The sequence below is a fragment of the Oryctolagus cuniculus genome, chromosome 16 (assembly GCF_051225735.1).
Source record: "Oryctolagus cuniculus isolate XC-2025 breed Fujian yellow rabbit chromosome 16, ASM5122573v1, whole genome shotgun sequence".
Classification (NCBI taxonomy): domain Eukaryota; kingdom Metazoa; phylum Chordata; class Mammalia; order Lagomorpha; family Leporidae; genus Oryctolagus; species Oryctolagus cuniculus.
The window spans coordinates 23,059,433-23,073,967 of record NC_142882.1 but is presented as its reverse complement, the minus strand read 5'-3'; the positions used below and the strand labels follow the sequence as shown (position 1 = coordinate 23,073,967).

Sequence of the window (14,535 nt, the reverse complement as noted above, 5' to 3'; positions counted from 1 at the left end):
AGCTCATTTCCATGAAGAGAGCCTCAAACAGTGCCTGGCGGAACACACAGCGGTCTTTATTGTTTTCGTTTCGCAAGATACGAAAGGTCAGAAAGGCAGAGTGATTTGTCCGAGGTCGCGCGGCGCCAGGCCGGATTCGAACCAGTTTGCAGATCTGAGGACCCTCGGAGGCGCGCAGGGAGGAGGAGGAGGAGACGGAGCTGGGAAGGAGCGGCGTTCTCGGAGCTCGGCTGGCCACGCCTAGGGGGCGTGGCCGGCGGCGAGTGGGCGGGGCGGCGGCCGCTCCTCCCCCGGCCGGGCTGCGACGGCGGCGCGGCTTGCGCTCGCTCGGCGCTCGGCTGGGGCGGCCTGGCCCACAATGAATGGCCGCCGCGGCTGCCGCTGCTGCTGAGGCGGAGGCCGTGGAGGCCGCGGAGGCGGAGGCCGAGGCCCCGGCGCAGGGGGGCGCGCCCCGGGCCCAGGCCGGGCCTCAGCCGCCGCTGCGGAGCCCGCCGGGAGCCCCCGGAGCGCGGCCACGGCGCAGGTGAGGCGGCCCGTCCGGGGCCCAGTTCCGGCCTCCTCCCGCCGGGGGCGGCCCGAGGGCATCGGAGGACCGGCAGGGGGCTGAAGCGGGGAGGGCCGGGGTGCCTCCTGCCACGGAGGAGGAGCCGTGCCCCCGCAGCCTGTACGGGGCCGGCGAGTGCAGGGAGGCCGGGCCAGCCCGGGTGGCCTTGAGCGTCCAGCCCCGGGGGCCGGGCCGACTGGGCTCGGGTGGGGGGTGGGGGGAGGCGGCGGGATCGGGCCCGGACTCCCCCTCCCGCCTCATTCCCGGCGGAGGGAGGGCCGGATGGAGCCGGGGCAGGTGCCGGGGGTCCCGGGAAGTTGGAGGGCACGAGGAGGAAAAGTGAGGAGGCGCCCCGGCGAGGCCGGAGGGGGAGGGGGAGCCGGGCTCGGGGCCGCGTGGGGGGAGGGGATCGCGGCGCGGCCGGAGGGGGGCGGGGAGGGGCCGGGCCTGCAGGTACGGTCCGGGCGCCGGGGGAGGTGAGGCGGTCAAGTTACAGGCCTGGGGGCGGCGGCGAAGCCCAGGAAGTGGGGCATGGTGGTGGGTGTGGGCGGAGTTAGTTCGAGTGCGGGCGGCTGGGAGATCCCGGAGATGTTTGCAGGGGGGTGGGGGAGGCGGGTCAGCTGAGGTCAGCGCTCGGAGACCTAGTGGGGTGTGGGAAGCCAGATTTAGGGGCGATCGGGTACGGCGAGGGGGCTCCTGTAGGCGGTTTTTTTGGGGGGAGGCAGAGCCTTTGGGCTAGGCTGGTGGGGATGTGGGGGCGGGTCAGGAAAAACTAGTGTGACCAGAAGGGAGGTGCCCCAGTGTGTGTCCCCCGCCCCAGTGTTAGCTCAGGGTCAAACCTAGGAGCCTCCCGCCCACCGCGGCACCCCCTCTTAATCGGTGGGGCCTCTGCCGACTGTTGGAGCTGCTGGCTGTCCAGTGGGTGGGCGTTTGGACAAGTAGCCGGGGACACGGGTCTGTAACTTACCCAGCTTCTGGTGGCCCTGGCTCCCCTCCCGCCCCATCCAGGGCACAGCCTAGCACTCATCACCCTGGGTGTCTTAGAGTCCTGGCCTTTTTTTTTTTTTTTTCCCTTGTGGCCACAGGAGCCTGGAAGCCAAGGTCTAGGAGATGGCAGCTCACAGGCTCCAGTTCCCTGGCCCCCCCGGGGTTCTGGGCACCCCCGTCCCCCTCGGTGAGCGTGGGAGGCTTGTGATGGAGTGAAGACAGGTGGCAGAAGAGAGGTCAAGTGAGCCTCCCGGGGGCCACTGGGGTGAGCTCACGGGGCGGGACGATGAGGAAGCCGTGGCGAGGGGCATCGTGGCTTTTCTGCAGGGGCCCCAAGGCCTGAGCTGGCCTTCCGGTGGGCCTGGCTGCTCTGGGTTCCCTGGAGAGAGAGAATTCTCCCCTGGCCATCCCTCCCCCGACCTGGCCCTGGGGGCGGGGGGGGGGGGAGGCTGTGTCCTCTTGTGGGCAGACTGGAGTCTCTCCGGTGTCCCACGGGGACTGAAACAGTGGAAGCTTTGTCAGAGGCCCGGTGGCACCGCCTCCTCCCCTTGCCCCTGTGGGAGCCGGGAGGGCAGGGGTCTGAGAAGCGGGATTGGACCGGCTCCGGTTCTGGAGCTGGGCTTTGCTGTGCTCGCCTTGGCCGACCTGTGTGTCCGCGCCCCCCACCTCCCGCCGCCACCCCCACACCCCAGCTTCGGTCTCCGGTCCCACCACCCCGCTCTGACTCTTTCTGGGCTCATTGCAGGGCTGGTAGGGTGGCCCGGGGGCTTTGGTTTGGGAATTTCGGTACCTGCGGCAGCGCTGCCAGGTCAGTGGCGTCCGCCCAGTCGCTCCGGCTTTAACCAGGGCTTTGCTCTAATTCCCCTCTGCCCCGGCCTGGAGCCTGCCCTCCCCTCGGGTTGGCCCCCTGGTTCTGAGGGGTAGGCAGTGAGCCGGTGGCCCCGTATAGCCGCCTTTTCCTTGCCCGGGCTGGCCTGGCCGCGGGTGGGTGCGCCTGGTTGTGGCAGAGAAGGTGGGAGTTGTTCCTACCATGCGTGTGGCAGAAAAGGACCCCGGGGAGAAGGCCCTGGCAGCAGCTGCTTTGCCGGGAGACCCTAGGGTGCTCAGAGCAGGGCCAGTGCAACAAGCAGACCCCACCCTGCCCCCGCCCCCTGCCCGGGACGGTTGGATTTCTGCTGGGGGCTAGGGCAGCAGCCCTGACTAACAGATCCCAGGGCAGCCACCCGCGAGCCAACGTCTGTTCTGGTGCAGCCGGAGACATGCAGAGGAGGAGATGGCATGGGGCACCCATGTTTATAAAGCTGATGGGGCCGGCGGGGGGGCTTGGCTGGGCGACAGGAAGGCTTCCGGGGCAGCTCAGGTCGGCAGGGGTGGCGCCAGGTTTCAGAGGGGCAAACGTCGCAGGCCAAGGCAGCCTGCCAGCCGCCCGTGAACTGCTCGGAACATTTTTTTCTTTGTGGTCTTCCCCAGGGATGACCCTGGTGTCAAGGAGACCCAGGAAGGAAGAGCCCTTGTGTCTCTCGGTCTCTTGTCTCCCTCCCCCCACTACCCCCAGATGAAAGTTAAACGCCTCGGCCCCCAGGCTGTTTGGAGAGCACACACATGCGTGCTTCTGGCCTGCATGCTGGAGCCCTCTGGGGCTGAAGGCAGGAGCCAGGAACTCGAGCCAGGGCTCCCTTGTTGGGTGGCAGGAGCCCAGTTAGCGGCCACTGCCTCCCGGGGTCTGCATTAATGCAGCTGGAGTCGGGAGCCGGGGGCGGGTATCAACCCAGACCTCGGTGCGGGGTGCGCCGGGCCTCTTAACCACAGAGCTAAAAGCTTGCCCCACAGCGGCGGGTCTGGGAGCTGGCCCGGGAGGTCTAGCTTCGATCAGCACCACGGGGTCTACCGCAGGGGTCAGCCTGGGGGCTCCCCTCCTGTCCACTCTGCCTCAGGTCTCCGGGTTCTTAGAGACCCCAGGGGTCCCGTATGAGTGTTGTCTGAGTTTGAGCAGAGGGCAGCAAACACAGTCTGGGGGGTGGGAGGGTGGAGGTCCACCCCCTGCCCAGCCGTGAGACCCTGGCCAAAGGTCTTGACCTCTAAGCCTCAGTTTCATTCGCTGATCATGGGGACAAGCAGACAGGCCTGCACCTGCGCCCTCCTGTGCTGTCCTTGACTGAGGGAGGCCCCAGCCCCACCCCCACCCCGCTGCTGTGGCCGGGGGAGGTGGTGGCTGGGGACAATTGGGGTTGGCACAGCAGCAGGCAAGAGTGCTCCTGGCATCACACGGGTCACTAGGCCAGGCGCCCAGGTCAGCCTCACGCTGTGTCTCCAGCCGTGCCCGCCGTTGAGACGCGGCCGGCACAGGTGCAGAGGCCGAGCAGGGCTGCTGCTGTCCAGTTCTGAGGATTCTGTAGGGGAGGCTGGGGAGTGACCGGGCCTCGCTGTGAAGGCACTGGGGGCGGGGGATAAGAGCGGATGGCTTCACTGGGCACCAGCCAGGGTGAGCACCGACCTGCCCGTGTTACTTGGTTATGGAATCCTTGGAACAGCCTTGTGAGGTGGCTGGTGCCGCGTGTACCGGCCCGTTATACAGATGGGGAGACTGACGCCAGGGATCGCAGGTCGGTGTTTTCTGGGAGAGTCAGCGCAACTGAGTAAGAAGCTTCCTAAGAGTGGGGTGGGGCGGTTCCTGTACTGAACATATGCAGTGTTGGGCTTTTAAGACTTATTTGGGGGTCAGCGCTGTGGCGTAGTGGGTAAAGTCGCTGCCTGCAGTGCTGGCATCCCACATGGGCGCCAGTTTGAGTCCCGACTGCTCCACTTCCATTTCAGCTCCCTGCTGTGGCCTGGGAAAGCAGTAGAAGATGACCAAGTCCTTGGGCCTCTGCACCTGCATGGAAGACCCGGATGGGGCTCCTGGCTCCTGGCTTCGGATCAGCCCAGCTCCAGCTGTTGTAGCCATCTAGGGAGTAAACCAGCAGATGGAAGATCTCTCTCTCTCTCTCTCTCTCTCTCTGCCTGCCTCTCCTTCTCTCTCGGTGTAACTGACTTTCAAATAAATAAATCTTAAAAAAAAAAAAAAAAGACATGTACTTGAAAGGTAGACAGATCTTCCATCCACTGGTTCACTCCCCGAATGGCCGCAATGGCTAAGGCGGGGCCAGGAGCTCCATCTGGGTCTCCCACTTGGCTGGCAGGGGCCCAGCCACTTAGGCCGTCATCCTCTGCTTTCCCAGGCTCATTAGCAGGGAGCTGGATCAGAAGTGGAGCAGCCAGGCCTGAAACTGGCACTCTGATATGGGATGCCGGCATTATAAGCAGTGGCTTAACCCACTGTGCCACAACACCGGCCAAGATTCAAGTTCAAATCCCCTCCAAGGGCCTGTGTGGGCTGCCTGCTTCCAACCCTGGCAGCTTCTGGTCTCCCCTGACCCCCCCCCCCAAGTTACCACAGGGCCTTTGCACTAGCCAATCCCCCCGTCCTTGGCTGCCACCACTGTGTCTTGGTGTGAAGGCACACAAGGAGCAGGGTGTAGCTCGGAAAGGCCGGCGTCTGCTTAGAGTGGTCGGAACTGTGTGAAGATGGAGGCAGAGCTGCCGCGGTGGGGGCCAGATTGCCGAGGCTGCGAGGAGCTAGTGGGAGGGAGGAGGAAAAGGCGACAGGTGGAGACTGCTCATTCCTGGAGGTGGGGGTGGGGAGAGGGAGAGCCGGAGTGTGGCTGCGGGAAGGAAGGAGACCTAGCTGGGGCAGAAAGAGCAGCGCCCCCATCTGAGGTCCCCATGCAGCCAGCAGACCCCGGATCTGGAACGGGGAGGAGCCCCAAGGCTGGGCCAGTGCCAGTTTCCTGTGCTGCCTCTGGCTTTTCTGAGCATCAGTTTTCCCATCTGTGAAATGGGTCTAGCCACCTCTGCCTCACGGTGCTGGATTTCCCCAGACCAGAGCCAAATGGCCTGTGTACAAACCAGGCCTGCCACTCGCCAGCCGTATAGTCCGAGCCTCGTGCTCATCTGCAAAGCGGTGGGCAGGCCCCTTCCTTCCTCAGAAACCTTTTAGAACAACCACTGAATCGATGAAGTGAGCATCGGCACATTGGCCCCTGCCAACTAAGTCCTGTTCCCCACCACGGGTTTAGTGACAGGCTGCCAGGGAAGAAGACAGCGCATTAAATGTGCACATACTTTGAGGGAAAAAAACCAAATACGGATGCCAGCAGCGATTTCCACCCAGTCACAGGGCACTGTGTCCTCCGTTCGCCTCGGCCGCCTTCTCGGTCGGCCGGGACGGGGTGTCTGAATGGCTGTGGGCCAGCAGCTGCCGGGAGCCAGCCACTTCCTGCCGAGCCGGGCTTTCCCGGGCCCGTGCTGCTCCTTGGACGTGATGGTCCCCACCCCCACCCCGTGCCTGCCGGGTTATAAACGTCAAAAACTTTGACCATGCACGGTTTTAGGGGGCGTGGCCGTGCCTTTTTGCAGTCCCTTGTGAAGATCTGGTTTCTGCTGGTTGGGGGAATCCTGCAGGTCCCTGCCCGCACCCCCCACTTCCCCAGCAGCCAGTGCGGTGCAGCTGCTTAGCTGTCGGGAATCCAAAATTCAGTGACATGGAGCCCCAGGTCATCTACCTGGCCCCAGGTAATGCTTCCAAGCCCTGCCTGTTTATTATTGTTGTTATTATTTTTTCAAAGATGTGTTTATTTGAAAGGCCGCCTGGCAGAGAGAATGGGACAGAGATCTGCTGTCCACTGATTCACTCTCCAAACGGCCTCGAGAGCCAGGGCAGGGCCAAGATGAAGCCAGGAGCTCCACCCAGGTCTCCCGCTCTGGGTGGCAGGGGCCCAGGCAGCTTGGACCTTCTGCCTCGGCTTCCCCAGATGCATCAGTACAGGGAGCTGGATCGGAAACTGCAGCTGGGGCTTGTCGGGGATGCCGGCGTCTCTGGCCATCGCCTCACCCGCTGTGCCACACAGCTCCCACGTTGAAAGAATGGGAAAGGGCTTTTCATTGATTCACTCATTCCACCAACCTGCAGGCAGGGGACACAGCCGTGAACGAGAAGGGGAAACCAGCTGACCCAAGTGGTGGGAGAGGGGCTTTGTCCCTGCCAGGGAGGGTGTGAAGAGGCCCTGCCCTAGGGGGAAGGTCAAGGGCAGGCGGGGCTGCAGCCCCGGGGGCTCCGTGAGATATTGCAGGGACCTGAGCAGTGGCACTGGGCCCGAGGTGGCGGGAAAGTGGCTTTAGAGGTGGCGACTGAGCCCTGAGCAAGGGGACAGGTGGCGACGCTGCTGCTTGGTTGCCTGCGAACCCAGGGAGGTTCAGGCCAGACGCTTCGGTGGGGAGAGCGAATGGCTGTTGTCTTCATCCTGTATGGCCCAGCTCAGGCTGCCCCAGCAACCTGGGGTGAGCTGGGAGGTGGAGGGGGCTGGCAGTCCCCGCTGCGGCACGGTCCGGCTCTGGTGAGGGCTCTTCCTGGTGTGCGGGCGGCCGCTGCCTTGCGTCTGTGCGTCTGACTTTGTGCAGCCCGAACTTCCCCTTGACCTGGGGAGAGGGGCAGAGGCCAGGCGCTCCCAGCTCCTTTTCCTAGCTCGTGTCACACCCCTTCCCAGCAAGGCCATTTTGCTACGGGAGACCCCCGATACATAGCCCTGCCTCCCCACCCATTCCCCAATAGCAGCCCCCCCCCCCCACTCCCAGGCAGGACCTCTGCAAATATTTACCGAGTGACTGTTGGGAGGGCCATGGAAACCGCGTGCGTTGCTATGCCCTTGCGTCTGGAGACACGCTCACCCCTGGGACCAGGACTAGCCAATGCTGGGAGGGTCCCCTCTGCTCAGTGTGGGGCTGGGGGTGCTGCCCTGTGGCCTCCCTCCCCCTCTTGCCCAGCAGGGGGACTGATCTGCGAGAGATCAGATTTGGGAGTGGGACTGGTGATCGCGGGGGGAGGTGAGTGAGGTGCTGGGGGCACAGCTTGGACAGAAAAGGCACAGGCGTGGAGGGAGGCCTTGGGTGCCAGGCTGGAGGGTGTGTTGCATCCGACGGGGCAGGGGGCAGAGCCAGTCAGCCATTCTGGGGGCTTTCGAGACCCCAACCCCCCAACTCTGATGTCTCCCACCCCTCCCTGCCGCTGCCATTTCCGCCCAGTTCTGTGAACCCAGTTCTGGCTGCCCCCTCCGAGGGGGTGAGGGGCTCCCAGCAATTGTGAGTTCAGTGGACAGGCTTGGGGCAGCCGCCAGGGGATGGAGTGGTGCCCAGGACCCATCTCCAATGGCCTCCTTTCCACAGCCACTGGCTCTCCTCAACACCCCGTCCCGTCCTGTCCCCCCCCCCCCCCCAGCAGAGATCATCATTAGCACTGGGGCGAGCAGCCTTGGGGGAACCCACGGTTCTCCCACACCCCCCCTCCGGCTCCTGCACCCCAGATTGCCTTGAGCTGATTGCTCCATCCCCAGCTTGCTAATCAGGCCAGCATGTCAGGCTGGCTGTGGCCCTCAGGAAGGGGTCTGGACTTGCCGCTGGCTGTGTCCCTGCAAACCTCAGCTCCCCTGCGTGCTATGCCCGGGCTGGCCACTTGGCAAGGTTCACCTTGCAGCTGGCCTGTGCTGGTCCCTGGCCTGGAGGGAGGGCTCCAGTGCCCCACTCATGGCGTGCCATGAGCAGAGCGCCCTCTGCAGGCAGCTCCTGGAGCTTCTGCATCGGGCCCAGGCTCTTGCCCCGACAGGCACCTCCGACCGTTTTTTAACTTTAAAAACTTCTTTTTCTTATTTTTTTTAAACTTCAGTGTCACCAAATATTTTTTTTCTTTTTCTTTTTTTTTTTTTTGACAGGCAGAGTGGACAGTGAGAGAGACAGAGAGAAAGGTCTTCCTTTGCCATTGGTTCACCCTCCAATGGCCGCCACGGCTGGTGCGCTGCGACCGGCGCACCGTGCTGATCCAAAGGCAGGAGCCAGGTGCTTCTCCTGGTCTCCCATGGGGTGCAGGGCCCAAGCACTTGGGCCATCCTCCACTGCACTCCCGGGCCACAGCAGAGAGCTGGCCTGGAAGAGGGGTAACCGGGACAGAATCCAGCGCCCCGACCGGGACTAGAACCCGGTGTGCCGGCGCCGCAAGGCGGAGGATTAGCCTAGTGAGCCGCGGCGCCAGCCCAAAGATTTTTTTTTCTAATATTTTTTATCTATTTATTTAGCAGGTAGAGTTACAGACAGTGAGAGAGACAGAGAAAGGTCCTCCTTCCGTTGGTTCGCCCCCAAAATGGCCGCCACGGCTGGAGCTACACCCATCCTAAGTCAGGAGCCAGGTGCTTCTCCTGGTCTCCTACGCGGGTGCAGGCGCCCAAGCACTTGGGCCATCCTCCACTGCCTTCCCGGGCCACAGCAGAGAGCTGGACTAGAACCCGGTGCCCATATGGGATTCCCGCGCCGCAGGCGGAGGATTAGCCCAGTGAGCCGCGGCGCTGGCCCAACTTTAAAAACCTCTTTGAAAAGCAGCGATCTTCCATCCACTGGTTCTCTCCCCCAAACGCCTGCAACAGCTGGAGCTGGGGAACTCCATCCGGGCCTCCTATGTGGGAGGCAGGGACTCGAACCCAGGCACTCGGATATGGGATGGAGGCCTCCCAAGCTGACTGAGCGACTACTTCTGAGACCCGGGGTCTCCCACATGGGTGCAGGGGCCCAAGCACTTGGGCCATCCTCCGCTGCTTTCCCAGGTGCATTAGCAGGGAGCCGGATCGGAAGTGGAGCAGCCAGGACTTGAACCAGTGCCCATATGGGATGCTAGTGCCGCAGGCAGAGGTTTCACCTCCTACGCCACAGCGGTGGCCCCAGGAATTAGTCTTGAACACAACTAGCCAAAGATGCCAGGGCAAACAGAACCGCCCGTCTCCTTCATGGAGAGCCCTCCCCGGCTGGGGACCCCGGAGCCCCGAGTTCACCCGGCAGGTGTTGTCAGAGACACTGCTGAAGCTGAACGCGGTGGCTAGCGGCTCTTCACACGCCCCTTGGGTGTGAGAAGTCCTCCAGGGGGCTTCCAGGTCTGCAGGAGGGTGCGCGGGCCCTGAGCACACACTGCACCCCCGCACACTTGCTTGGGTCCAGGGTGGGTGGGTTTCCGGGAGCGATCCCTCCGCTAACACCAAGGAGCAGTGCACGCTGGGACACGGGAGGCAGCTAGCTCCAGTGCACCTGCTGCACATCGCAGATGCCCACGCTCCCCCGTGTCCTCCTCCCACGGCCTCTGCCACCTGACCCCCCCCCCCGCCCCCTGTCTCTGTCACCCCTGCAGCCGCCGCCATGGCGCAGATCCTCCAAATGGAGATCCCCAACTTCGGCAACAGCATCTTGGAGTGCCTCAACGAACAGCGGCTGCAGGGCCTGTACTGTGACGTGTCGGTGGTGGTCAAGGGCCACGCCTTCAAGGCGCACCGGGCCGTGCTGGCCGCCAGCAGCTCCTACTTCCGGGACCTGTTCAACAGCAGCCGCAGCGCCGTGGTGGAGCTGCCGGCGGCCGTGCAGCCGCAGTCCTTCCAGCAGATCCTGAGCTTCTGCTACACGGGCCGGCTGAGCATGAACGTGGGGGACCAGTTCCTGCTCATGTACACGGCCGGCTTCCTGCAGATCCAGGAGATCATGGAGAAGGGCACCGAGTTCTTCCTGAAGGTGAGCTCCCCGAGCTGCGACTCGCAGGGCCTGCACGCCGAGGAGGCGCCCTCGTCCGAGCCGCAGAGCCCCGTGGCGCAGACTTCCGGCTGGCCGGCCTGCAGCACGCCGCTGCCGCTCGTGTCGCGGGTCAAGACGGAGCAGCAGGAGTCGGACTCGGTGCAGTGCACGCCCGTGGCCAAGCGGCTGTGGGACGGTGGCCCCAAGGAGGCCGGGGGCGGCGGCGGCGGCGGCAATGGCAGCCGCAAGATGGCCAAGTTCTCCGTGCCGGACCTGGCGGCCAACCGGCAGCCCCCGCAGCAGGGCCCCGTGGTGGCGGCCGCGCAGCCAGCCGGGGTGGCCGTGGCCGCGGTGGTGGGGGCGGGGCAACCGGCCAGCGCGGCGGCGGCGGCGGCGGCAGCGGCGGGCGTGGTGAGCGGGCCCAGCACGTCGGAGCGCACGAGCCCCGGCACCTCGAGCGCCTACACCAGCGACAGCCCCGGCTCCTACCACAACGAGGAGGACGAGGAGGAGGACGCGGGGGAGGAAGGCTCGGACGAGCAGTACCGGCAGATCTGCAACATGTACACCATGTACAGCATGATGAACGTCGGGCCGGCAGGTGAGGCGGCACTGGGGCCCCGGGGGCGCACGCGCACGCGCACGGTCACGGTCACGCACAGTGCTGACACGCACCTGCTGCCCGCAGCCGAGAAGGTTGAGGCCCTCCCGGAACAGGTGGCCCCCGAGTCCCGCAGCCGGATCCGGGTGCGGCAGGATCTGGCGTCGCTGCCGGCCGAGCTCATCAACCAGATCGGCAACCGCTGCCACCCCAAGCTCTACGACGAGGGCGACCCCTCCGAGAAGCTGGAGCTGGTGACAGGTGGGCGAGCTGGCGTCCCGGGGTGGGGCCTGAGAGCCGGGCAGGGCGCAGGGTGCCCCCACCCCCGGCCTGTCCAGAGCGGCAGGGGAAGGAGGAGGCGGGCGGCCGCGTGCCCCCGCCCCCAGGCCATCCCCGCTTGGCCCCCTCCCCAGGCACCAATGTGTACATCACGAGGGCGCAGCTCATGAACTGTCACGTGAGCGCCGGCACCCGGCACAAGGTCTTGCTGCGGCGGCTCCTCGCCTCCTTCTTCGACCGGTGAGGCCGGGGGCTTGGGGAGGGGGGGGGCAGAGTGCGGCTTCCCCACGCCCGTGGCGCGACCCGCGAGCGCTCACCGACCCCCCCCCCCACGTCCCGCAGGAACACGCTGGCCAACAGCTGTGGCACCGGCATCCGCTCCTCCAGCAATGACCCCAGCCGCAAACCACTGGACAGCCGTGTCCTCCACGCCGTCAAGTGTAAGTTGCCGCGGCGGGCAGCAGGGGATGCGCCCGCGCTGGGCGGGCTGACGGGTGGAGGTCGGCGGGTTCCTGGGGTTCAGGCTAAGGTAGGGAGGGGAGGGGCCTGTGGTGGGTTAGCCGAGCCTTTGGGGCCCTACAGAGGGCCCGGGGTGGGCGGGTGTGGCTTGTGGGTGTGGCCTATGGTGGGTGGGTTGGTCTAGGGGCGGAGCTGATGTCGAAAGGGCGTGGCCTAGAGCCATCCTTGGTCTCCGCTGAGCCTCTGGCCCCCACAGACTACTGCCAGAACTTCGCCCCCAACTTCAAGGAGAGCGAGATGAACGCCATCGCGGCCGACATGTGCACCAACGCGCGCCGGGTCGTGCGCAAGAGCTGGATGCCCAAGCTGAAGCTGCTCACCGCCGAGGGCGACGCCTACACTACCTTCATCAGCGACACGGGCAAGATGGAGCCGGACGTGATGGGCGCGGAGCACGGCTTCGAGCCGGCCCACGACGGCGAGGCGGGCCCCTCGGCCGAGGCCCTGCAGTAACCGCGCCCCCCACCCCCACCCCTCTGTCCTGTCACACACACCTTGGTCACGAGCTACTGTCTGTCCCTCCCCAGGCCCCGCGGGGGGCGCTGCATGCTCCTGGGCCCCCCTCCCCTGTCCCAGCCCCTTCCCCAGTGAGCCGGGTGGGGCGGGCGGGCAGGCGGGGGGGCCAAGCCCAGGTCTACACACGGCTCACCCCCCTTCCCACACCCCAAGCATTGTGCCCCCCCACACACTCACTAGTCCGGGCACGGGGCAGGGGCCTGCCTGGTGGAAGTCCTTTCTCCGCCTCCGCTGGGCCTGGGCGGGGGTCTCAGGACCCCTCCCCACCCCCCACCCACCCCCCAGTGCTTCCAGGCCTCCAGAAGCGCCTTCCTGCCTCGCTCCTCAGTCCTGCGCCTGGGCGCTGGGCAGGGAGGCCGTGGGCACTGCCCGTGGTGCAGCCGAGCGAGCAGGCTCGGAGCAGTTCCACGAGCAACCTAGGGTGGCTGGGGCGGCGGGCCCGGCACCCTGCCCTCACCCCCCCACACCTCCATCCGACCCGTGTCCCCCCTCCCCCCACCCTGTCCCCTGGAAGCCGAGGGAGGGGACCCCCAGCCAAAGAGGCTCTGGGGGCGCCCACCTCGGGCTTGCGGAGTGTGTGCGTGTGTGCGCGTGCGCAGAACTTTTTGCTTTTTCCCAAACTTGAATGAAAATGAAGATAGAAGAGGCAGTTGGACCAGGGTTGGAATGGGGGGCGGGGAGCGGAGGGGAGGGCAGCAGCCCCACCCCTCGCAGCCTGCTCCCCGCCCCCTGCCCTGCCGCCCCCCACCCCACCCCGGGACAGGGCCCCCCCAGCCCCTTACCCGTGTATATAACTTTTTAAAACATTTTTTTAGCGACTGAAATACTGAAGTATAAGATTTCCTTTTATTTTTCAAACCAACGGGACTGGGTCTCACCCCCACCCGCCCACCTCCAGTTCCCCGGTGGGGGTGGGGTGGGGCGCACTGTGGAAGGCAGGATATTGGGGTGGGGGCGTGTGCTGGGGCAGGCAGGCGGAGTGCGCGTGCGTGCGTGTGTGTGGAGTGTGGCTGCGTGTTCCTGACGTGGGCCCCCGTGGTCTGACCTGCTCCCCTCCTTCCCCCACCCCACCCCCACTGCTGTATTTCAAGGGAGGTCCCTGGCCTTGGCGGGTTGGGTGAGCCTGGTTCCCCAGGCAGAGTTTTCTCTCTCTATTCCTCTCGTTCTCGCCCAGGGCAAGGTGCGTGTGCACACGCGCACACGCACATGGAGGGGTCGTTCTCTGCCCACCCCCGTACCTCTCGCCTTCCCCCCCATCACCAGTCTTTCTGTCCCCTGCCTCTGGCTGCCCAGGCAAGGCATTTTAGGGGAGGTCCTGGGGGGGGGGGGACGGGAGGCGGGGTCGCCCCACACTGGACCCTTCCTACAGCGTCACCACCAGCCTGCTTGGGGGGGATGTCCTGGCACTCTGTTCTCTCAGCCCGCACCCCCCCCCCGCACCTTAGCCTCCAGCCAATCCGAGTGTGTATGTGGGGGGGAGTCGGCACCCCCTGCTAAAGCACAAGCACCTTAGTCCCCGCCCCCCGCCACGCCCCCCGCCCCAGCGCCAACCCCAAAGCACAATATCCTGGTCACTTGGCAAGCAGCTGCGGCCGGGGGTGGGGGGAGGGCGGGGGGTTCCAGCCTGACCCTCGGAAGACAGTGGGCGTGCCCAGGTGTGCCCCTCCTTCCAGGCCTGAGCAGGGGGGACCGGCTCCCTGGAACGGGGGGGGGGGGTCTCCTCCCTCCCCGCCTATTCCCAAGGTAGGGGCGCTCGGCTGCCCCGCCTCCTTGGAGCCCCTGCAGCGCCCAGCCGGGTGGCAGAGCCCAGTTGTCTTCAGGGACCCCAGGAGGTGGCCCCTGGCTCCTGGGACTGGGGGGGGCGGGCCGGGGGGGTGCAGGGGAGGGAACTCCCCACCAGGAGAGCCAAAGACAGGGTTGTGCCTTAGCCCAGGAGCCCCCCCCAGCGCCCCCCTATCCCCCCGGGCGGCCAGCTGCTTTCCCCCCTAGCCCTGCCCTGCGCTGCATGGTCCCCTACCCTGGGCAGCCAGGAAGGAACGCAAACGGGGGAGAATCATCCACGGACATTAAAAAAAATTAAAAAGACTGTAGGGCCCTCTCCCACCTCCGCTCACCCCCACTCCGCCACCCCCAAGCCCCTTTTCCCGCGGGGCCCACGGCCCCCACCCCTGGCCCCGCGTGGAGTGCCAAGGCCCGCCCTGCCCCCTCCCCGGGCCTGGGAGTGAGATTGCACATGAACTACTGTAAAGGAGGAGGAGCGGCATCGAGAAATGTGAACCGCTAGAGTATCCGTGATACGAGAATAAACTAAACGCCTTTGTAACAGCCCTGCCGTGCTGCTCACTGCTGGGGGGAGGGTCCCGCAGGCGCCGCGGCCCGGCTGCTCCTGTGCACGCGGGAGTTGTCCCCCGCCCAAGTCCCGCCGCCACCCAGCTCCTCGGAAAAAGACCCAGGACAG

General features: G+C 65.5%; 1 protein-coding gene across 1 annotated transcript; it reads left to right on the top strand.

Annotated features, from left to right (window-relative positions):
* The first annotated feature begins 288 nt into the window (after nucleotides 1-288).
* NACC1 (nucleus accumbens associated 1) lies at nucleotides 289-14,404 on the top strand. Its single transcript, XM_051839490.3, has 6 exons — nucleotides 289-523; nucleotides 9,789-10,763; nucleotides 10,851-11,024; nucleotides 11,177-11,282; nucleotides 11,385-11,482; nucleotides 11,758-14,404. The coding sequence occupies exons 2-6, from the start codon at nucleotides 9,797-9,799 to the stop codon at nucleotides 12,012-12,014; spliced, it is 1,602 nt and encodes a 533-aa protein (XP_051695450.3). The 5' UTR covers nucleotides 289-523; nucleotides 9,789-9,796; the 3' UTR covers nucleotides 12,015-14,404.
* The last annotated feature ends 131 nt before the right edge of the window (nucleotides 14,405-14,535 follow it).